This window comes from Berkeleyomyces rouxiae, assembly GCF_048999995.1.
Source record: "Berkeleyomyces rouxiae strain 22BRR77 chromosome Unknown BrBRR77_ptg000001l, whole genome shotgun sequence".
NCBI classification, from domain to species: domain Eukaryota; kingdom Fungi; phylum Ascomycota; class Sordariomycetes; order Microascales; family Ceratocystidaceae; genus Berkeleyomyces; species Berkeleyomyces rouxiae.
The window spans coordinates 1,936,908-1,953,827 of NW_027396491.1; the positions used below are offsets into that span (position 1 = coordinate 1,936,908).

At 54.3% G+C, this 16,920-nt stretch overlaps 5 protein-coding genes across 5 annotated transcripts; 3 read left to right on the plus strand and 2 right to left on the minus strand.

Annotated features, from left to right (window-relative positions):
- Nucleotides 1-721: 721 nt before the first annotated feature.
- BROUX77_000571 (uncharacterized protein) lies at nucleotides 722-1,537 on the minus strand (the record flags this gene model as incomplete). The annotated part of the gene is made up of 2 exons (XM_073750610.1): nucleotides 722-1,237; nucleotides 1,502-1,537. The coding sequence occupies 2 exons, from the start codon at nucleotides 1,535-1,537 to the stop codon at nucleotides 722-724; spliced, it is 552 nt and encodes a 183-aa protein (XP_073608808.1).
- A 4,002-nt stretch (nucleotides 1,538-5,539) lies between these two features.
- Nucleotides 5,540-7,306, plus strand: BROUX77_000572 (uncharacterized protein; the record flags this gene model as incomplete). Its single annotated transcript, XM_073750621.1, has 4 exons — nucleotides 5,540-5,591; nucleotides 5,854-6,054; nucleotides 6,133-6,338; nucleotides 6,404-7,306. 4 exons carry the CDS (start codon nucleotides 5,540-5,542, stop codon nucleotides 7,304-7,306), a joined length of 1,362 nt encoding a protein of 453 aa, XP_073608809.1.
- A 1,008-nt stretch (nucleotides 7,307-8,314) lies between these two features.
- Nucleotides 8,315-9,586, plus strand: BROUX77_000573 (uncharacterized protein; the record flags this gene model as incomplete). The annotated part of the gene is made up of 1 exon (XM_073750632.1): nucleotides 8,315-9,586. The coding sequence occupies one exon, from the start codon at nucleotides 8,315-8,317 to the stop codon at nucleotides 9,584-9,586; it is 1,272 nt and encodes a 423-aa protein (XP_073608810.1).
- A 2,277-nt stretch (nucleotides 9,587-11,863) lies between these two features.
- Nucleotides 11,864-13,177, plus strand: BROUX77_000574 (uncharacterized protein; the record flags this gene model as incomplete). Its single annotated transcript, XM_073750643.1, has 1 exon — nucleotides 11,864-13,177. The coding sequence occupies one exon, from the start codon at nucleotides 11,864-11,866 to the stop codon at nucleotides 13,175-13,177; it is 1,314 nt and encodes a 437-aa protein (XP_073608811.1).
- A 254-nt stretch (nucleotides 13,178-13,431) lies between these two features.
- BROUX77_000575 (uncharacterized protein) lies at nucleotides 13,432-15,903 on the minus strand (the record flags this gene model as incomplete). The annotated part of the gene is made up of 1 exon (XM_073750654.1): nucleotides 13,432-15,903. The coding sequence occupies one exon, from the start codon at nucleotides 15,901-15,903 to the stop codon at nucleotides 13,432-13,434; it is 2,472 nt and encodes an 823-aa protein (XP_073608812.1).
- Nucleotides 15,904-16,920: the final 1,017 nt, after the last annotated feature.

Sequence of the window (16,920 nt, forward strand, 5' to 3'; positions counted from 1 at the left end):
CTCGTCTTTGACCATGGTTTCCTGTCTTTTTCAACACTTATTCGAGCCCTGTTTGACATATCAAATGATAATATGGGTGGGGTGGACGGGCACAGTTTTGAAATACTGGTAGTTCAAGGTACCGCTTGACGTATTAAAAAAAAACATCAATAAGACGAGCTCATGATGACAAGAACAAGAATGCTACTGGAAATACAGAACATTGCAAGCAAGCAAACAAGGCAAAGCGAGTGGCAACTCTCTCGACATCTTTTGATGATAAACAACAGGCTCACGTGGAGGAAAAGAATACTGAAGGAGAAAAATGACGTAAAAAAAAGAAAGCGCAAAGTGAAATTCAACATGATAGTGCGATAAAATTGGGCCTTCAAAACGCATCATCAGCCCAAGGCAAAGACAAAACAGGAGAATGAAAATAAAAAAAAAACAAATAAACGCCGTTGATGAAAAGAAAGGGGACGTCTGCAATCGGAGAAGATGCGGGACATGGTGGCATGGACCCATGACGTCAAATATTGAGAGGGGGTAAAGCGCCACAGAGAGCTTGGAGCCACGTTCGTTGCCTAAAGTCTAGTCGTTTTCTTTTTCGTTTGGGGACAAACAAAGACTAGACACAACATTTTGACTGAAGCATCAAAGCCATATTAAGGCACCATAGTAGCTACTGCACTCTTTAAAGCTTTCCCCTTGCAGTCAAGTTAAAAGCGGCTGATGCCTCAATTCACCGGCGAATCGGCAGTTCCTGAGACAGACCTTCCGTCGGATCAGTGGCAGCAGGGGCGGATGATGAGTTCTCCTCGTTTTGCTCTATCTCCTTCTCGGTATCTTGATCCTGCTGCTCGCCATCGGCCTCAGGCTTAGTCTCACGGTTCAGAAAGCTAGCCTCCTTAGCAGGAGACGCCGCAGCAACAGGGGTGACGCCATTGATTCCAGCGTGCTTAAGCTGGGTGACGGCGCCAGCGGTCGGGGCGCCAGCAGCAGCAACACCAACAGCACCGGCTACGGCAGTGGCGGCATTAGAGCCGGCGACAGATTCGCGGTGGGGGATGTTCTCGGGCTGCGGGTGCTCAGAGCCAACGGAGCCGGTGTCGACGCTGTCGGCCTTGCCCGCCTTGCTGAGGGCATAATCGCCCGAGTCAAAGTACTTGCGCTCCTTGAGGTGCTTGGCGAAGTGGTCGGAGCGCGAGGGCAGCTTTCCGTACATGCGGAAGAGCCGCTGCTCCTCGGGTGACAGGGACTGGCGAAGGGAGAGAGGGGTTAGCGGGGGTGCTTATGCATAACGACGCTGGTGGTTTTGTTTTTTGCTGGGGTTTTTTTTGGGGCCTTTAGGTGTCTTGAAGAGCCAGGTTCAGAGTTGTCGCATGAAGCGACCCAACAACTCATAGCCAGTGCAGAGCATGCAGAACATCACAAGGCACAAAGTCAACATGGGGCGGGGCGAGGGTTTTGGTGGGACAAATGAAGCTCGCGGGGTCGTGGAGATGGTGGCGCAGAGGCTTACCTTGATGTCGACCTTGTTCTTCTGGAGAGGGTTCATGGTGGGTAAGAAATTGTTTAGGGACGGGCAAGTACAAAATAGAGCAACCGCGAGGCCGTGTTGGAAGTGGAAATGATAGAACTGGCGATGGAGTAATGCAGCAAAAGGGAGAAAAGAATGTGCAGAAGATGGTGAGCCAAGGATGGAGCTTGAGGGTTGAACAAGGTCCAAGCAGTGGTTTAGCAGCCAGAGCCTTAAGTGGTGGTGGTTTCAAGACAACCCTTTAATGGGTCCTTTGTTGGAGATGGCCAATTGGCCTGTCAACGAGAAAATGCGCGTGAAAAGAGGGTTGCAAGCAGCCCATTCGGGTTGTTTCACTTGTGGTGTTTCAAAGTTTCTTGTTACAGCCAACGCAAACTCGAGGTCTTCTGGCTTTTAGTCACCCGCTATAAGATAAGATAACCTCGGGTCTACTGTGGCTCATTGTTGACTGGCTACCCTGTCTGCAGGCAATAACTTCTTGACAGAACAACAGACAGCCCAATCAAAGCGCAATAGCTAGACTGTCTCTATATTTTTGAGCCTCGGATTCGTGGACATGGCCCAGATACCTGATACCTGATACCTGATGGGCCTCCATTTCTCGTCAGGCCGGGATGACTTTCTCTGGGCCTGCAATGTATGACTGGCGCCTTTGGTGGAATAACTCACTGGATGTCGACGTGTTCCAGTATACAGGCAGCCCAATTTCCAAGCCATAACATAGAGGATTCGTAGTTTGTGTGCTTGTAGAACCACTAGAACTACGGCAGTTCTTGTGATCGGCGTTGGGGTTACTTTCTTTGTTAAGGCTGCCTGTCGACGTCATGGCGAACTGCTACCAGAAGAGTTGTGATTCATACCAAAGAGTAGCATGGCAACCGCCCCGATGCACAAAGCTGCCACATTGAGATGTCCCAGCTGCAAAGAAAAATCAAGAGGACAAGGCAAAGTGTAAAAAGGGAGCATGTGATGAGCGGCAGATTAAGACTTGGGAAGAATCTTATGCACTTCCATGCATGAGATGGAGGCTGATCCAAACCCGCAAGGCAGTGAAATGCACACATATGGCAGTGGGCGGCCCGTTAGTCGGGATAAGACCACTGTGGCGGAAGATCAAGGTGGGACCGAAAGCTTGGTCGTTTGATAGGGGCTAGGCTGTGCCGGGGCCAAATGCAAATGCAGATGCGGATACAGATGCACATGTCGACGACGACAGATACACGTCTGGCTTACTTGCCAGGCTACGGATTGCCGAGATATGTATCAACTACAAAGAGCACATGGGCTATCTTGGCCTGCCAACTGGCTTACAAGGGCTGACATGCTTGTTTGGGTTGAGAATGTAGACAAGTATGTACATTGATGGTGCGGAAAGAAGAAAGTACAGGGAGGCTAGAATGTCACCTAGAGCAGGAGCATAGAAAATGCATCCGAAAGCAGGTTATTTGAAAAATGAGGCTCTCGTGTCTAGGCGCCATGTCTCAAGGTTATGGGTGTCGCAGAATTGGGGGGAGGGGGTTAGATGCAAGCAGACAGGGCGGCCATGGACTTCATTCATTGTACGTATGGATTAGGCGTAGTGGAGATCGTGGTTGTACGACATAACTACAAGTTGTTGGCAGCGGTTGATTAGCAGCAAACAAGCAGCACACCAGTATAGTTGGTTATTGGTCAACTACAGTCAGCTATAGCCAACTATGCATGCCCATTCATGTACGAACTTTAGATGTAGAGTCACAACCCTAGCATGCATGACCCAAAGCGGAAATTCAGGCGTAGGCGGAGTCTGATGCTTGCTCACAGCCTTTTCAGAACGGGCCGGAGCGCAGGGCTTGTCACGAGTTGTCAGACCTTTAAAGGGCCATGGCCCTGTTGTTTGAGATGATGTGGCAGCAGTGCATGCAATCAATCGGAGATGGAGATGTGTATAGCTACATTTGTTTACATGGAGTAGTTGACCGTAGTACCAGAGTGAATTGTTCAGTGTGCTCAGCCATTGGGCCCTTGGCGCGAGGATGCGCCCCACTGGTCCTGGTCAATGTTCACAGCTCACAGCTCACAGCTTACTGCTCACACATTGTTTCGATTGTTTGCGTTGTCAGCAGATCGCCCGTCTTCGGCCATCAGAAAACGTATGTGTGCGTGGAGCGGCGCGTGAGCCAGAGGGCGTGCCAATTTGCGCTCGCTGTGCCTGGCCATAGAAAGTCCATGTACATACATATGTAGTCAGTTCCCCCTCTGCAGTCCCCCTCTGAAGGATGCATGGGCGCTCTCATTTTCACATGCGCAAGCAGCACCCGCTGGACGGTGCAGCGTGCAAGTATGGAGAAGTCTTGGGTGCCGGGTGCCCATCTAACCCGAATCAGCATCAACACGCGTGCTCCGCCTCATCCTCTGCAGATGAGAGAGCCAGCAATCTGGATAAAGCAGGGCACGATCGGCAGGGCAGTGGCGGCCTAGAAGCGGTGGTGGAATATGTGTAAAGAGACGCGTGTGGTTGTGGTTGTAGTTGCACAAGTATCGGCTCGTCGGTTGGCCTTGTGGGCTGCGGCCGATAAAATGGGCCGATTTTATCAGTGCAGCTTCGGTGGGACTTTTTATTGAACAGTCGTGCTGGCGCTTGAAGGGAGGGAAGGTGTTTCCTTGGTGTATCGAGTAGCCTGGCAACTGCCCAGCCTTATGTGGATGCCTTTGCACTTTGCAATGTGTGCTGTGTAAAATGCAAGAGCTAGTTAGTCCTAGACCGTCCAACCTTATCGAGTCTAGCCTGGCAGAGTTTTTTTTTGTCTTTTTGGTATATTAGGGTTTGCGGCAGACAGCCAACACTGCCTGGCTGGTCTCGTCGAATCCGGCCGTCTCTGTCTCTGCAGGCTTCCGGCGGCCTGCCATTGGTCCGGCGGCCTGGGCTGTCCTGGCGCAGGATTATCAGCGAGCCGCAGACAGACTTGGATCAAAGACAACTCACAACGCTGACAACACAATCAAGAGTACTACGCACTCTGGCTCGACCCGTCCGTGCTCCACTTCGTTCGTGCCTTGATGCTCTGAACGTTGATTCTTATCGTCCCCCCGAGGTCGAGGTAGGGATTGCCTGTCACTTGGCGGGACTATTTCTCTCTCTTGCTCTCTTTCGGCCTAGGCCCAAGCTCCACCCCGTCCATGTCCACATACAAAACTTTGGTGGCGCATTTTTCATCTCTTCCTCTTCACCTGTCCTGTCCTGTCCTGTCCTGTCCTGTCCACCCTGCCATTTCAACTCTCAATCTTTTCTCTTACTACCACACACACCGCCCAGCATTATTTATCCACACACATCGCCACCCTCTTCTTGGCCGCTCCCACTGCTGCGCCAAAACACAAATCGCCTCGAATTCTGTGCGCCCTTTCAATATATCACTATTCATAACCAGATCCATTCATATCTCCTGCTGTCTCGACCCGTGCCCTCTTCCTGTCAGCCGAACTCAATTCCTCTCGCCTCCTGCATTCTCCCACTGCTCGTTTCGAACGAATCCCACAACCACCTTGTTCTCCCTGCATTTGCACGCATCCTCGCTTCGCCAGTTGCCAATCAATCGTTCGTCGCACCTTGGCTGCCATCCATTCTCGCGCGACGCTACTTTTCTATTTCTACGCCTGGCTGCCCCCCATTGTTCGCCGTCGTCGCTTCTCTTTTTTTCGCCTTGCTCTCCGAGTCGCGCCCTGGCTGTCGATCTCCCCTCCGCCAAAGCCGTATCTACGCTCTACACACACTCGCTCGTTATCCCCGCCGCCACTCTCACTACTTCGCCGCTCATTTACTTGCTTATTTACTCGCCTGCATATGCGCTTCCGCTCCTTTGACCGCAACGCTACACCATCAACACACCGCACTCGCTCATCACCTTCTTTTTTTCTTCTCGATTTTAAAGAGCAATGCTCATGCTCTCTTGACCACACTGACTCCGACTGTGTCCCGTTATAATATTCTGCGTCCCGTCTTCTCTTACTTTCTCCTCGCCAATCATCTCGTCGTCGATCATGAAGTTCGGCCAAAAGCTTCAGTCCGAGTCTGTCCCTCGCTGGCGCATTCGTAAGTGCTCTCTGCTCCCAGCTTCCACTGTCACGCTCGCCCTCCCAAGTGTCACCTGCCACTGAGACATTCCACTGCTTGTGCTGGCTGCCTCTCAATTGTCTGCAACCAAAGACAGCCCTCGTAACTCCGTTCCTTGGCGCTGAGGAAAAGCTCGCCCGCCATCCTGCTACATAGTTGCGACTATTTGCTGCTTTATTCTGCGCTGCCCTCACATCTCATGTGTTTTCACCATCATGTACCGTGACTAACTGTCTCACAGACAACATCGACTATAACTCACTCAAAAATGAAATCAAAGTACACACCACCAGGAACCAAGCGACCGCCCTCGTTATCCCAGGCAGCGAAGATGTTGCCTTGACGCGCTTTGAGAACCGCTTTTACGAAGAGCTCCAAGCCCAGCACGAACGTGTAGGCGATTTTGTCTCCAGCAAAGCCGGCGAGATCGGTCACCGCCTGAGTATGTTCACTGCACCCAGGAGCCTTTTTTTTTTTTTTTTGCCTCTGTCTCACCTCTAACCAATTATCACGTGCTTAGACTATCTTACTACTTGCATCCACCAACTATGTATTCGGTATCCCAAGCACAGCGAAGGCAGCAATCCCGAGCAAATTGCCAAACGGCAGCGTCGCTTCTCAAAGTATGAACACGAGCTTTTAAGGTGTGGCGACGACCTGCACTCTCTAGATCGGTTTATCGATGCGCAAGTCGTGGCGTTCCGCAAGATATTGAAGAAGTACCAGGTATGCGCATACTGCAATGAGTGACTCTATCTTCGCCTGTTCCTCGATGCTAACTTGTTCCGTAGAAATGGACTGGCTCTTCAAGTCTCAGTGCACGTTTCCGTGAAAACATTCTCCACGACCCCAAGAGCTTTACCCGCCGGGACCTCACACAATTACAGTCACAATATGATATGCTGTTAGCCGAGTTGCGCGAAACTCATCCTGACGAGGGCATACGGCCTGGTTCTCCAGGGTCTCTTAGCGCCGACACCCATTCGATTTCTGTAACGCACTCTCTGCCATCTCCCGTCACCCCGCAGCATTTTGCCACCTCTCCACTGCCCGTACATTATTGGAATGAATACGACGACGGCAGTGAAGCGGGCGATCGCGAAGATGAATACGCCATTTATATCAACCCCGACCAAGAGATGGAAATCCCTGGCTTCGAATTCATCAAGAAAACCCTTGCGCGCCCGCTAGCTAAGGCCCGCAGCATGCTGACCCTGCAAAGCCTACGATCGAGCTCCGGCGAGCGAGCGCCGCTCTTGGGCCTCTTTGGCTCCACGCGAGGGCCCAACTACTCGGGCGACACTGACGACGACTATACCAGTTCTGAAGAGCTGCCAACCGACGGATACACGACCCACTACGCCGCATTCCCGAGCATCGTAGATCAGCGCGTCACGCGGCAGCACGACCAGATGTTCTTCTGGGTCACGATAGGCTCGTTTCTGGTGTCGTTTGCCCTGATTGCCATCACTAGCGCGCTGATTGCCACTGGCCGTCATAAGATGCGGTTGGAAGTCGAGGCGGGAGTGACTGTTGGCATCATTACCAGTCTTTTCTCCGCATGTGTCGGGTTGGGGATCATGCTTACGAGGTCCGACAAGATACTGCTCTGGCATCATGTGTCGCTATGGCTAGCATTCATATCGGTCTGTGTGCTAAACGGCATGTTATTAGTGCTGGTGGTGGAGTGGTGAGAGTGATAGAGCCGGGCGGCCAAAGGGCATGAAGCCAAATATATGGTGGACATGCTATTTTGGAGGGATACCATTTTAGAGTACTGTCTTGGAAACAGCGTTGCTTTCTTTTCTTTTGTTTCTTCTTTTCTCCTATGTCTATTTTCATGGAAGACACGTTGACGAATGTCTCTTTTGTTTCATTTCTTTTGTCTTCTTACAGCGCCTGGCTAGATTTCCTTTATCTCTATACAAACATTGCAAGCCATTGGTCCTTGTTTTCTAATTAACGGTGTACTGCTTCTGGGCTTTTGTCCATGAAATGGCGTATGTCAGGGGTCTAATGTGTGTCATGAGAGGCTCATCCGCCTGTGAGAGGTCCTGGGAATTTGGTAGAGCCGACTGCCGGGATCCTCCGGCTACTAATCTCCGGCAGCAAAAGAACAAAAAAACTCCCGCCGGGGCCGTTTCATATTTAGATTTGCCCGGACCCCGATCTAACAACAACATCACAGCTTCGCTCGCTTAGCTCAGTTGGTTAGAGCGTCGTACTAATATTCAATAACGGAATATCAAGTAATGCGAAGGTCGCCAGTTCGACCCTGGTAGTGAGCATCACCTTTTGACCCGGTGGCTGTGAGAAGATGACTGGACATGCGGCGGTTTCTTTTTTTTTTTTTGCTCCAGATACCTTATCTTCGGGATGCTTGTTTTTTTTTTTTTTTTTTTTTTTTTTTTTTTTTTTTTTGTTGGGCGAGGATCCGAGGCATCCAGATCCTGTCCGGTTGTTGGAAGGGCGCGCCGATTAGGGGGGCTCTCACGGCCGTCCGCGCCTGCGTGGTCACGAAACTGACATACGCGGCGGCCACGTGGTGGCGCCCTGGCCCCTCGCCAACCAAGCCTTCCCGGGGCCTTCTCGGGGCTGCCCACATCCTGGACCGCACGGTCAGGAGGGGACTACGTGCAGCGCTGCCCTTATATTGCACGACGCCATGTGCGATCTTCAACCTGGCATCGGGGTTCCCCCCCATGAGCTGCGTCCTCGACCACCTCCTGGCCTCGGCCGGCATCAGGGCATCTCTAGCCCCGGCAAACCACCCCTTAGGGTTCGGAGACACCGATGGTGGCAAGCTGGGTACGCTCAAGAGGCTACTCCCGCACAGGATCGCCACGAGCCTCCCTGCTAGGTGCAAGGGAGTGCTCCCGACAACCCGCCCCCCGCTGCAAGGCGACAAGGAGGCCGCAGCCGCGGCCCACCAGCTACTAGTCCGCTCCTCGGACCCCTCAGATCTCTGGATCTATACGGATGGATCCAAGCTGAGGGATGACAAGGTCGGCGCCGGCTGGGTGGTCATTCAGGACGGCAGGACCCTGTCCACGGGCAACTGCCCTGCCCCGTTCCGCGCCGAAGTCCATGACGCCGAGGTGCTGGCCATCGCCAAGGCCCTGGCAGAGGTCGACTCATGGGAGAAGCCACAGTGCCGCAAGGTCTGGATCTGCTCCGACAATCTCGCCGCAGTGAACCGGCTCACGTCTCGCTACGCCAAGCCGGGCACCTCCGAGCAGTATCTGAGGCGCGCCCAGATGATCTGCGCAAGCTGGATCAGACCGCACCCAGAGCGGCCACGACCAAGGCCCTGGCCCGACGGCCCACCCGAGGTAGAGGCTATTTGGGTCCCGGGCCACTCCGACATCGCGGGCAATGAGCTCGCAGATGAGCAAGCAAAGCTAGGGGCCAGGACAAACACCTGGCTGGACGGCATGTCGCTCTCCTGGGCCCGCCACTATTTCCGCTCCCGTCTCGACTCTGCTTTCCGCGCCTGGTGGGCAGAGGAGGGACGCGCCATCAGACCCCATCTGCACCGCCCAGTTGAACCCCCCAAGAAGGCTTGGTCAAGTCTCCTTGACGAGACCGATCGCAAGCTCGCCCGCGCAGTGCTGACTGCTCTGTCCGGCCATGGCGACTTTGCGGCCTACCATCGCCGCTTCGAACATGTGGACGCCGTGCTCTCCTGCCCCCTTTGCGGATCGGAGACCGCCCCAGAACATGTTTGGGTCTGCCCCCGGAACCCACAGCGGGTGTCCCGCAGCTTCTTCCAGAAGTTGATAGGCACCAAGCGCGGGGCCACCTGGCTGGCCGCCAAGGCAGCTAAAGCACCCACTGTGCTGCTCGCCCACCGCCGTGCGAGGACTGAGGTGCACCCACAGGCCGCCGACCCTCCCGCTCGCTCCCCGTCGAGCCTACCACCGCCCGCCCCTCCACCTCCCAGTGCGGGGGCTCCCCCGGGCCTCTCGGCTTAGCGCGCGCGCTGCCACTCTCGTCTGTTTGCTCGTTCTCCCTTTCTCTCTCTACTTCTTGTCTTTCCTTTGTTACTTTTCTTTTGTCATGTTCTATCTTTCTTTTGGGTTTGGTCTTCTACAGGGTAAAGGCCGAGGCTTGGGGTCTTGTTTGGGGCCTTACAAGCGAAGGACAGCCATTGCGCTGGGCGGTCGGGGGACCCTCCGTCATTATACTTCGTGCTGTGGGGATTTTCTGTATGCATGATTCTGGGTTTTTGGTTCTTTAGCTTCTGTATGTATTTCTTGGTACTAGTTTTAGTCCCCTGTCGTATGTCGAGAATACCTCGCGAGTAGACAGGTAAAATAAAGACAATCAAATCAAATTTGTTGGGCGAGGCGAGAGAGGAAGAAGAAGAAAGAGAAAAAAAAAAGAGGGAAGAGGATGTAGGTAGGCCAAGGTGCTGGCTGATCCAGAACACTCTGGCCCTTCTCTAGACGCCCGCGGCTTTTGTCGAGTGTCAAAGGGTGAGGATTGGACATGATGTTTTTCCCGTATTATTCTCTTTAGGGCTAGCAATGTGTCTTGCTTCTAGAGTCATTTGTAACTGCTTGTATATTATATCTGTACACTCAATATGTATCTATCAGATGACCCTTCAATATCTACGTGTATGGCCTGGTTTCCGGGGATTGTGGGGTCAAAGTGCAAAGATGGCCATGATCTTGTGACCGATACTCGTGGCACTATAGTGAGGAGAAACAGATGTGGGATAAGACAAGACAAGACAGCGGCAGCAAAAAAAAAGAAAAAAGTTTATTGTTGGTGGGTGCCCTAAACAAAACAAGCACATGGAAGAAGGGAGCACACCGGCGAATCTCGGCTGGAACTCGGCGGTAGACAGGGGGGCTCGTATGTACATACAATACATGGTTTCTTTTTTTGCTCTCCCCCCTCCTCTCTGGTATCTTTCTTTTGCTGATTCGGCGGGGTGAAAGGCTGTCTGGTCTGATCTAAGACGAGAACCTGCCTTCAATGCTCTTGTCTAGGCCCTCGCCGGCACGACCGTTACTTTAGGCTGTTTTCCCATTTTGCTTAGCTCAACAGGCTATCTGCAAGACCCCAAAGGAGTAAAGAATCCTCGTTCCAAAAATACACAAACAAACCAAGTTAGAAGCAGCGCTAGAAGATAGCAGGCCCGGTTCGGATGGCGAGGAGAAGCAGCACTCAAACGCAGGGCTTCTGGTGTTGGGCTAATAAGATCCATGGGCGTCGTATCGAGTCCAGGTGGTCGGTCAGCTTATGTTCCGATGCTCCTTTTTGCTGTTGCAGCAAACAACTGGCGATCAGCGTGGTGGCCGGAGCCGTCCTATTTACACGTACGGTTTGGTATAGTTACATAGTTATACAGAGTTCTGCATGTATGTGCGCCTTGGCTTTGCTCCTGATTTGATTCCTCTTGGGTTGCTGATGGCCCAAGCTTCGTACTTTGCAGCCTTGCAGTCGTCGTGTGACCAAGCCAGGTTCATGTTCTACTTGGATCGTGGGGAACAAGAGGGAGGGAGGCAAGATGCCATGCGGATCTCAGGGCTGGGTTTTAAGCACTGTTGCATGACATGGAGCGTATGTCAAGTCTCCGACCCAATTCCAACGCCAGTGGCTGCGATTCCGGCCTCGTGACGCCATCGTCTCCAACTGTAAAAGGACAGCGCTATAAGCGCAAGTGCGGCTGTCCCCGTCCCAGCGAGTGTCTCTGATGTCATGCCCGATTTTACATACGCCTGCTGCTGAAGCTGGGCTACTAGGCGCTTCTCCCGTTTGGCGTTTGGCGGCGGTCTCGGTGGACTGGCCTCGGCTCTCAGCCAAAAACTGCAGTTGCATCGAATAGGGTTGTATTGCAGAAGTCAGGTCAACGCGTGGCAGGAGCAGGCAAACAAAGGAAGGAGAGGAACCAGAACGAAAAAAACAAGGGGGAAAAAGGGCAGTTGCTCCTCCAAGGTCGGTCAACAAGATTTCAAGTCTCCTCCTCCCGGCAGCTGCTATATTAAGGCCCCCTCTACCCGCTCCTTCCTGGACTGATTTTTTTCTCTTTTGTCTGAACTTTTCTTCTTCGATCTATTCTTTGTCTTCATTGCTTTAACATGTCTTCCGAGCACGTCTTTTGAACGTCCTTTCAATATCTGCATCATTAGCATATTCTTGGGGACCACTCTTGTGTCTTGTGTCCTCTCTCTTGCCTCTCTAACCCTATTCTCCACCATTGACTACCCACCACACCTCCACCCGTGTTGATCGACGCCATGGTCCAGGTTCTTGTGCCTCAACAGCTGCCTCGGCCCTCAACATCTGACGACGTGTCAGATGCTGCCGCCGCTGTCGCCCGTGCCATTCTCGGGGGCTCTTCACTGAGTCACTCGGCCCACCCTCACCCTCACACCCACGGCCACGGCCTCACCTTGCGCCATGCCCAGCCATCCAATCTCTCCTCGATCCAGGAGGCCGGCGCGGCCCCTTCGCAGACCATTGCCGAAAAGCGCTCTGCCAGGGCCGGCGTCCGTGCCCCGCGCCGCTCCCAGTCTCTGTCGGAATACGACAACGAGCAGCCGCCTGTGCGCCACGTCTATCTGCCCTCGCTGCCCCCCACGCTGCCCTCCCCAACCACCTCCACTCCGGCCCCACCTTCCCCCGCGCCCCGAGCTCACCACCTCTCTGCCGTTCAGGAGAATGGATCTGTGCCGGCTTCTCCTGTGACCTCTGCCCCATCTGGAACCCCAGGACGCCTCCCGCCCAATGCCTCCGTCTCCGTCTCCACAACTACCACCCTCGCCTTGCGCATGGTCCGGCCCAAGCCAAGAAAGCCCCCGCGCCGCGCCTTCTCGCTCATGGACGACGAGCCAGTTGTCCACACCCACCGCCCATCAGAGCGGGTTTCGCTGCTCGACCTTCCCACCGACATCCACTTTGCAATTTTTGATTTTCTGGACCCCATTGATAGCGTGTGCTTTGGCCTGTCATCGCGTGTTTTCTACCCTATCCATTTCCGTCTTAATGGCCGCGTGTCGCTGGCCAGCCGCCGCCATGGCCCAAACACTCTAGAATGGGCCTGGCGCGGAGCCGGATCTCTTAGACACCCCGGCCTGAGTCCGCCACAATCGCCCATGCCCTGCACGACCGCTCTCGCCAGCGGATTCGCACCCGGCACGCCACCGGGCTCTGGCTTCCCTGGTCTCACGAACCCGCAGACCTCCACCACGACAGTCTCCAAGCCCTCCAACCAGCCCCAATCGCCCTCATCTTCGTCCTCTTCCGCCGCCAGTCGCGTCGCCATCCGCCTCGACGGCCAAGTCTACTGTCGCAAGTGCGGCACCTCGCGCTGCGAACTCCACAGTCACCTGAAACAGTGGATGGGCAGTGACATGGAATACTGCAGCGTCTCGTGCCGCTTCGGCCGGCCCGCTCCGCCGGGTGCCCGCGATGTGTGCTACCGCCGCTCGCCCAAGAACCCCTCGCGCTGTGGCCGCCATGCGCCTCGTGTCCGGGCCAGTGCGCCTGTATCGCCGCGCATGCGGCCCGTGGACATGGATATGGGGGTCGTAACGACAAAGGAGGTGTAGAGAAGGACATAACCTAGTTTATACGTCTGTATCAGCAGAAATGTAGAGTAGCTGTTCACGAAGATTATGAGTGTGCTTATGAGGTTGTGTTGTCCACGAAGTAAAGGTAATGAATGCAACACTCACCAGGCCGTTTTTTCTAAGCTTATAAATTGACTGTATTAATGTTGTGGTTCTGTATTTTATGACATGTCATAGATGTTGAATGTGATAACCCTATCTTTCCACCACCATCATGCTTGGTTTACTGTAGATCACTCCACGTTAAATTCTGAACTGCTCCCACTAAATGCCGTAATGGTGCCACTCAGCGCCTTTGCATCTCCAAAGTACCGCAGCCGGTACCTTCCGGGCTCGACATCGTCTTCCACATGCCACTGCAGCGTGACCTCTGAAATCCCGCGAATCGACGATGTCCGTTTCCAGTGGTACACCAAGCCCCAGTCCGAGTCGTCTCTGACCGCCTCCCACACCGCGGGCCCAACGCGCCGCTCGACCGCCGCAAAGGTGCCTTCGAGGCGCAGGTTATTGCGCGGGTTTGCGCCGACAAAGGTCGCCTGCACCGTGTCGCCCGCGTGATACGCCGCACGGCCACGGCCGCGCCCGGCTGGTGCAGCTACGTCTGCCAGCACGTCGCCAAAGGCGCTGAAGAGCGGGTGACTGTCGAACACGACGCCCGCGACAAAATGCATCGATAGGTTGCGCGTGTCGGGTGGCAGCGGGCCCAGCTCGGCCGTCGGGGCCAGCGGTGCTTGGTGTGTGTCGAATAACATGGGCAAGTATTCCAGCGTGCGGTTGATGTAGGCTGCCAGTGTATGCGGCCCGTAAAGCGTCGAGGCGCCCTCGTATCGCTGCATGGCGTATTCTTCGGGCGTGCTGATGTAGTGTGTGTAGGTATTTGCGGGTCCGCCGAGCACGACCTCAAGGTTGTCCGTGTCCGACGCAGTGGCCGGGTCGGACGCGAACGCTGCACGGGCCTGATTCTCAACAGAGCGCATCCAGCGGCGGCCAGCCATGGTCGACGCTTCACCGGGGCTCACAACTACCATTAGGCTTCCAATTCGGAGGACCTGAATGTCAACAATGTTGGGCGTCCATAGATACGGCCGCATGACCTCGCCGACGTCAAGAAGCAGCGGCTTGGGAGCCTGGCAGGCAATCTGTTCCGCGCCTGGGACCTTGATCAGGCTGGAAATGACCTTCCATGCGGCGGATTTGTTGGCGCCCGAGTGATCGTTTTGCGTAAAGTCGAGGCCGCCCGGTCCATCCGAAGTGCCAGCCGCAAAGGAATACCCCAGAGCGGCTGGGCAGGTGCGCAGAGTCCGCTCCGGGTCATCAGGCGATACGAATTCGAAACCCGACATGTCATGGAAAGCGTGGAACGCGCGCACCGCACCGCCACCCGTGACTGGCTTCAAGACATCGGAGGTGCCAGCTTTGTCTTTGCCCTCCAGTGGCGCAGTCGTTAGGCGACACGCTGCAGCGTACTGGCGGCGGCCGATTTCGAAGCAGCTAGTGGCGCCATTGTCAGTGACGCGGAAGTGCGGGCCGCGCGCGTGACAGCTGCCCGCGCGACCATCGGGGCAGGTCGAGTTGATGGGCGAGCAGAGGCTGCCAGAGCCGTCTTCGCACCAGGCGCCTAGCACATTGGGACTGACGTCGCCGACGTGGGCTTGTGAGAAGCCGGCGACAAAGGAGTCGGTGATGGTGTCGGGCGCATCGCGTCGAAGATTCTTCTCAAGGAGCGCGGCGGCGACGCCCTTGTTGTCGCCTGAGATGAGCGTGTTGTTGGCGAGCATCGAGGTGCCGTGTGTCGGGAACCATGACAACACTCCCATTGTCTTGTTATCTGAGACACGTGAAAAGCGCAGCAGCTTTAGCTCTGTTTCCACGGAGCCGTCGTCTTGGGGGCCTCCAGGGACACCCGTCTTGTTGTATTGTGCGCGTTCTTCCTCGGGGTTGGCCAGATACGAGTAGATACTTCTGTTAATACTGGCATCTGCCAACCTAGTCGATCCAAACCCAAGGCGCGCCGGCTCTACCGTCTCATGAGCCCGTTGTATAGATCGCACAGCGCCGGTTACGATGGCCTGGTAGCTCTGCTTATCGAAGCCGAGACTGGTGATCTGCGGCAAAAGGTAGTTGTGCCAACCGCCAGGTCCAGAGTGAGAGTGTGTGCCAGTCACAGCCACGTTCTGGCTGCCATAGAGCTCAGCGTACGGGCTTCCTAGAGCTTGAAGTCCCTCGATTATGCCGTTTCGTATGGCGGTATCGCCACTGTGGGCGTCCAGCACAATATAGACAACACGCGATGTTGGGTTGTCTACCTCGCCAAATATAAACACCCGGCTATATAGGCGCTGGCGAAGCCCGGTGCCAATCTGCGACGAGTCGCCATAGCCCATCATATTCAGCTCAACCACAGGGCCTGTGATGTCGGCTTTTCCGGCGCCAGCCAGAAAGACACCAGGTCCATAGGAATGCCCACCTCCGTATGGCTGTGGCCTGGCCTGCGCCTGGGGCTGAGCTTGTGATGAAAGCTCAGGACTGCCGGTGCTATCTTGCCGCAGATAGCTGGCGGACAGCGATGACATCATCCGCGGGTAGATGCCATGCAGCCAGGAGAACACAGTCAAACTGCTGAGCACAATTCCCACGAGCAACGCGCGCGGGGACACATGACGACAGAGCTTTGATTTCGCGCTAGTGTCGGAAGAGTTGGGCATTACAGAAAAGTATTCAGCAGCAACCTCCAAAGAATCACGACTGCGACGAAGTGCTGGATGCTTCGGCAGGATTGGCTGTGTTTTAATGGTTTTAGGGTTTAGAGCTTGCATGATTTAAAAAAAAAGTCACTAACATGGGCAAGATGTGTAAAAGGAAAGAAGGAGGAAGAGTATGGGCAGGAACAAAAGACAAAGAAGGAGCCAGACCTGTAGCTGTTGCTGTTTATCAAGCAGTAACCAAATAGAACAGCGACAGCCAGGTTATGTATTACCTTGGCAGGCGCAACTATCAGGAAAAAAGAAGTGCGTCAAAACACGAAAGCCACCGGGAAAGTCAGCCGGATTACGGGTAACTACGTGATCTCATTTTGGCACTTACTGTGACATCGACTATGATAGGGCTTAGAAAACAACAGGCGCAAAAGACATGCGGGGGTATTGCATGCGATAAGATGCATAAGCATACTTTTAGAGGGCATTTATAATCCCCGAAAGAGGCAAGAAAAGGAAAAGTATATAAAGACATGCTGACGGGTGTCTTGTGTTGTACTACCGGAAGCAGAGAGCAAGAGTAAGTAGTATCTTCTGATGTGTTGGTTATTGGGGTTATATTTAGGGTTATACACAGTGGGATGACTAAGCAATGCGTGCCCCCGCGCTTGTACCACAATGGCGACCCACGATCTGCTTGAGCTCTGAATCAGCGCCCTAGCGGGGTGGCTGGTGCTTGGGATTCCGGCAGGTCTGGAGAAAGCTTAAACGCGTGAGACGGGGGCTGACGTAGATTTTGGCCCTTTCACAGGCCTCGTTGTGCCTGAGAAGCAAAGCGGCGGTACAGGGTACGGCTGCATAGTGGCAAAAGCTGGCGTAAAAGATTTGTGCTCTGTACATCGGCGTCAACACTCCGACGGGCCGATCTATCTTGCAGCGGGATGGCAGATGGAATTCTATTTTCCGGGTCTCTTGGAGAGCTACAGATAGAGCCTCATGGCTTCCTCCTGACTGGCCATCAGGAAC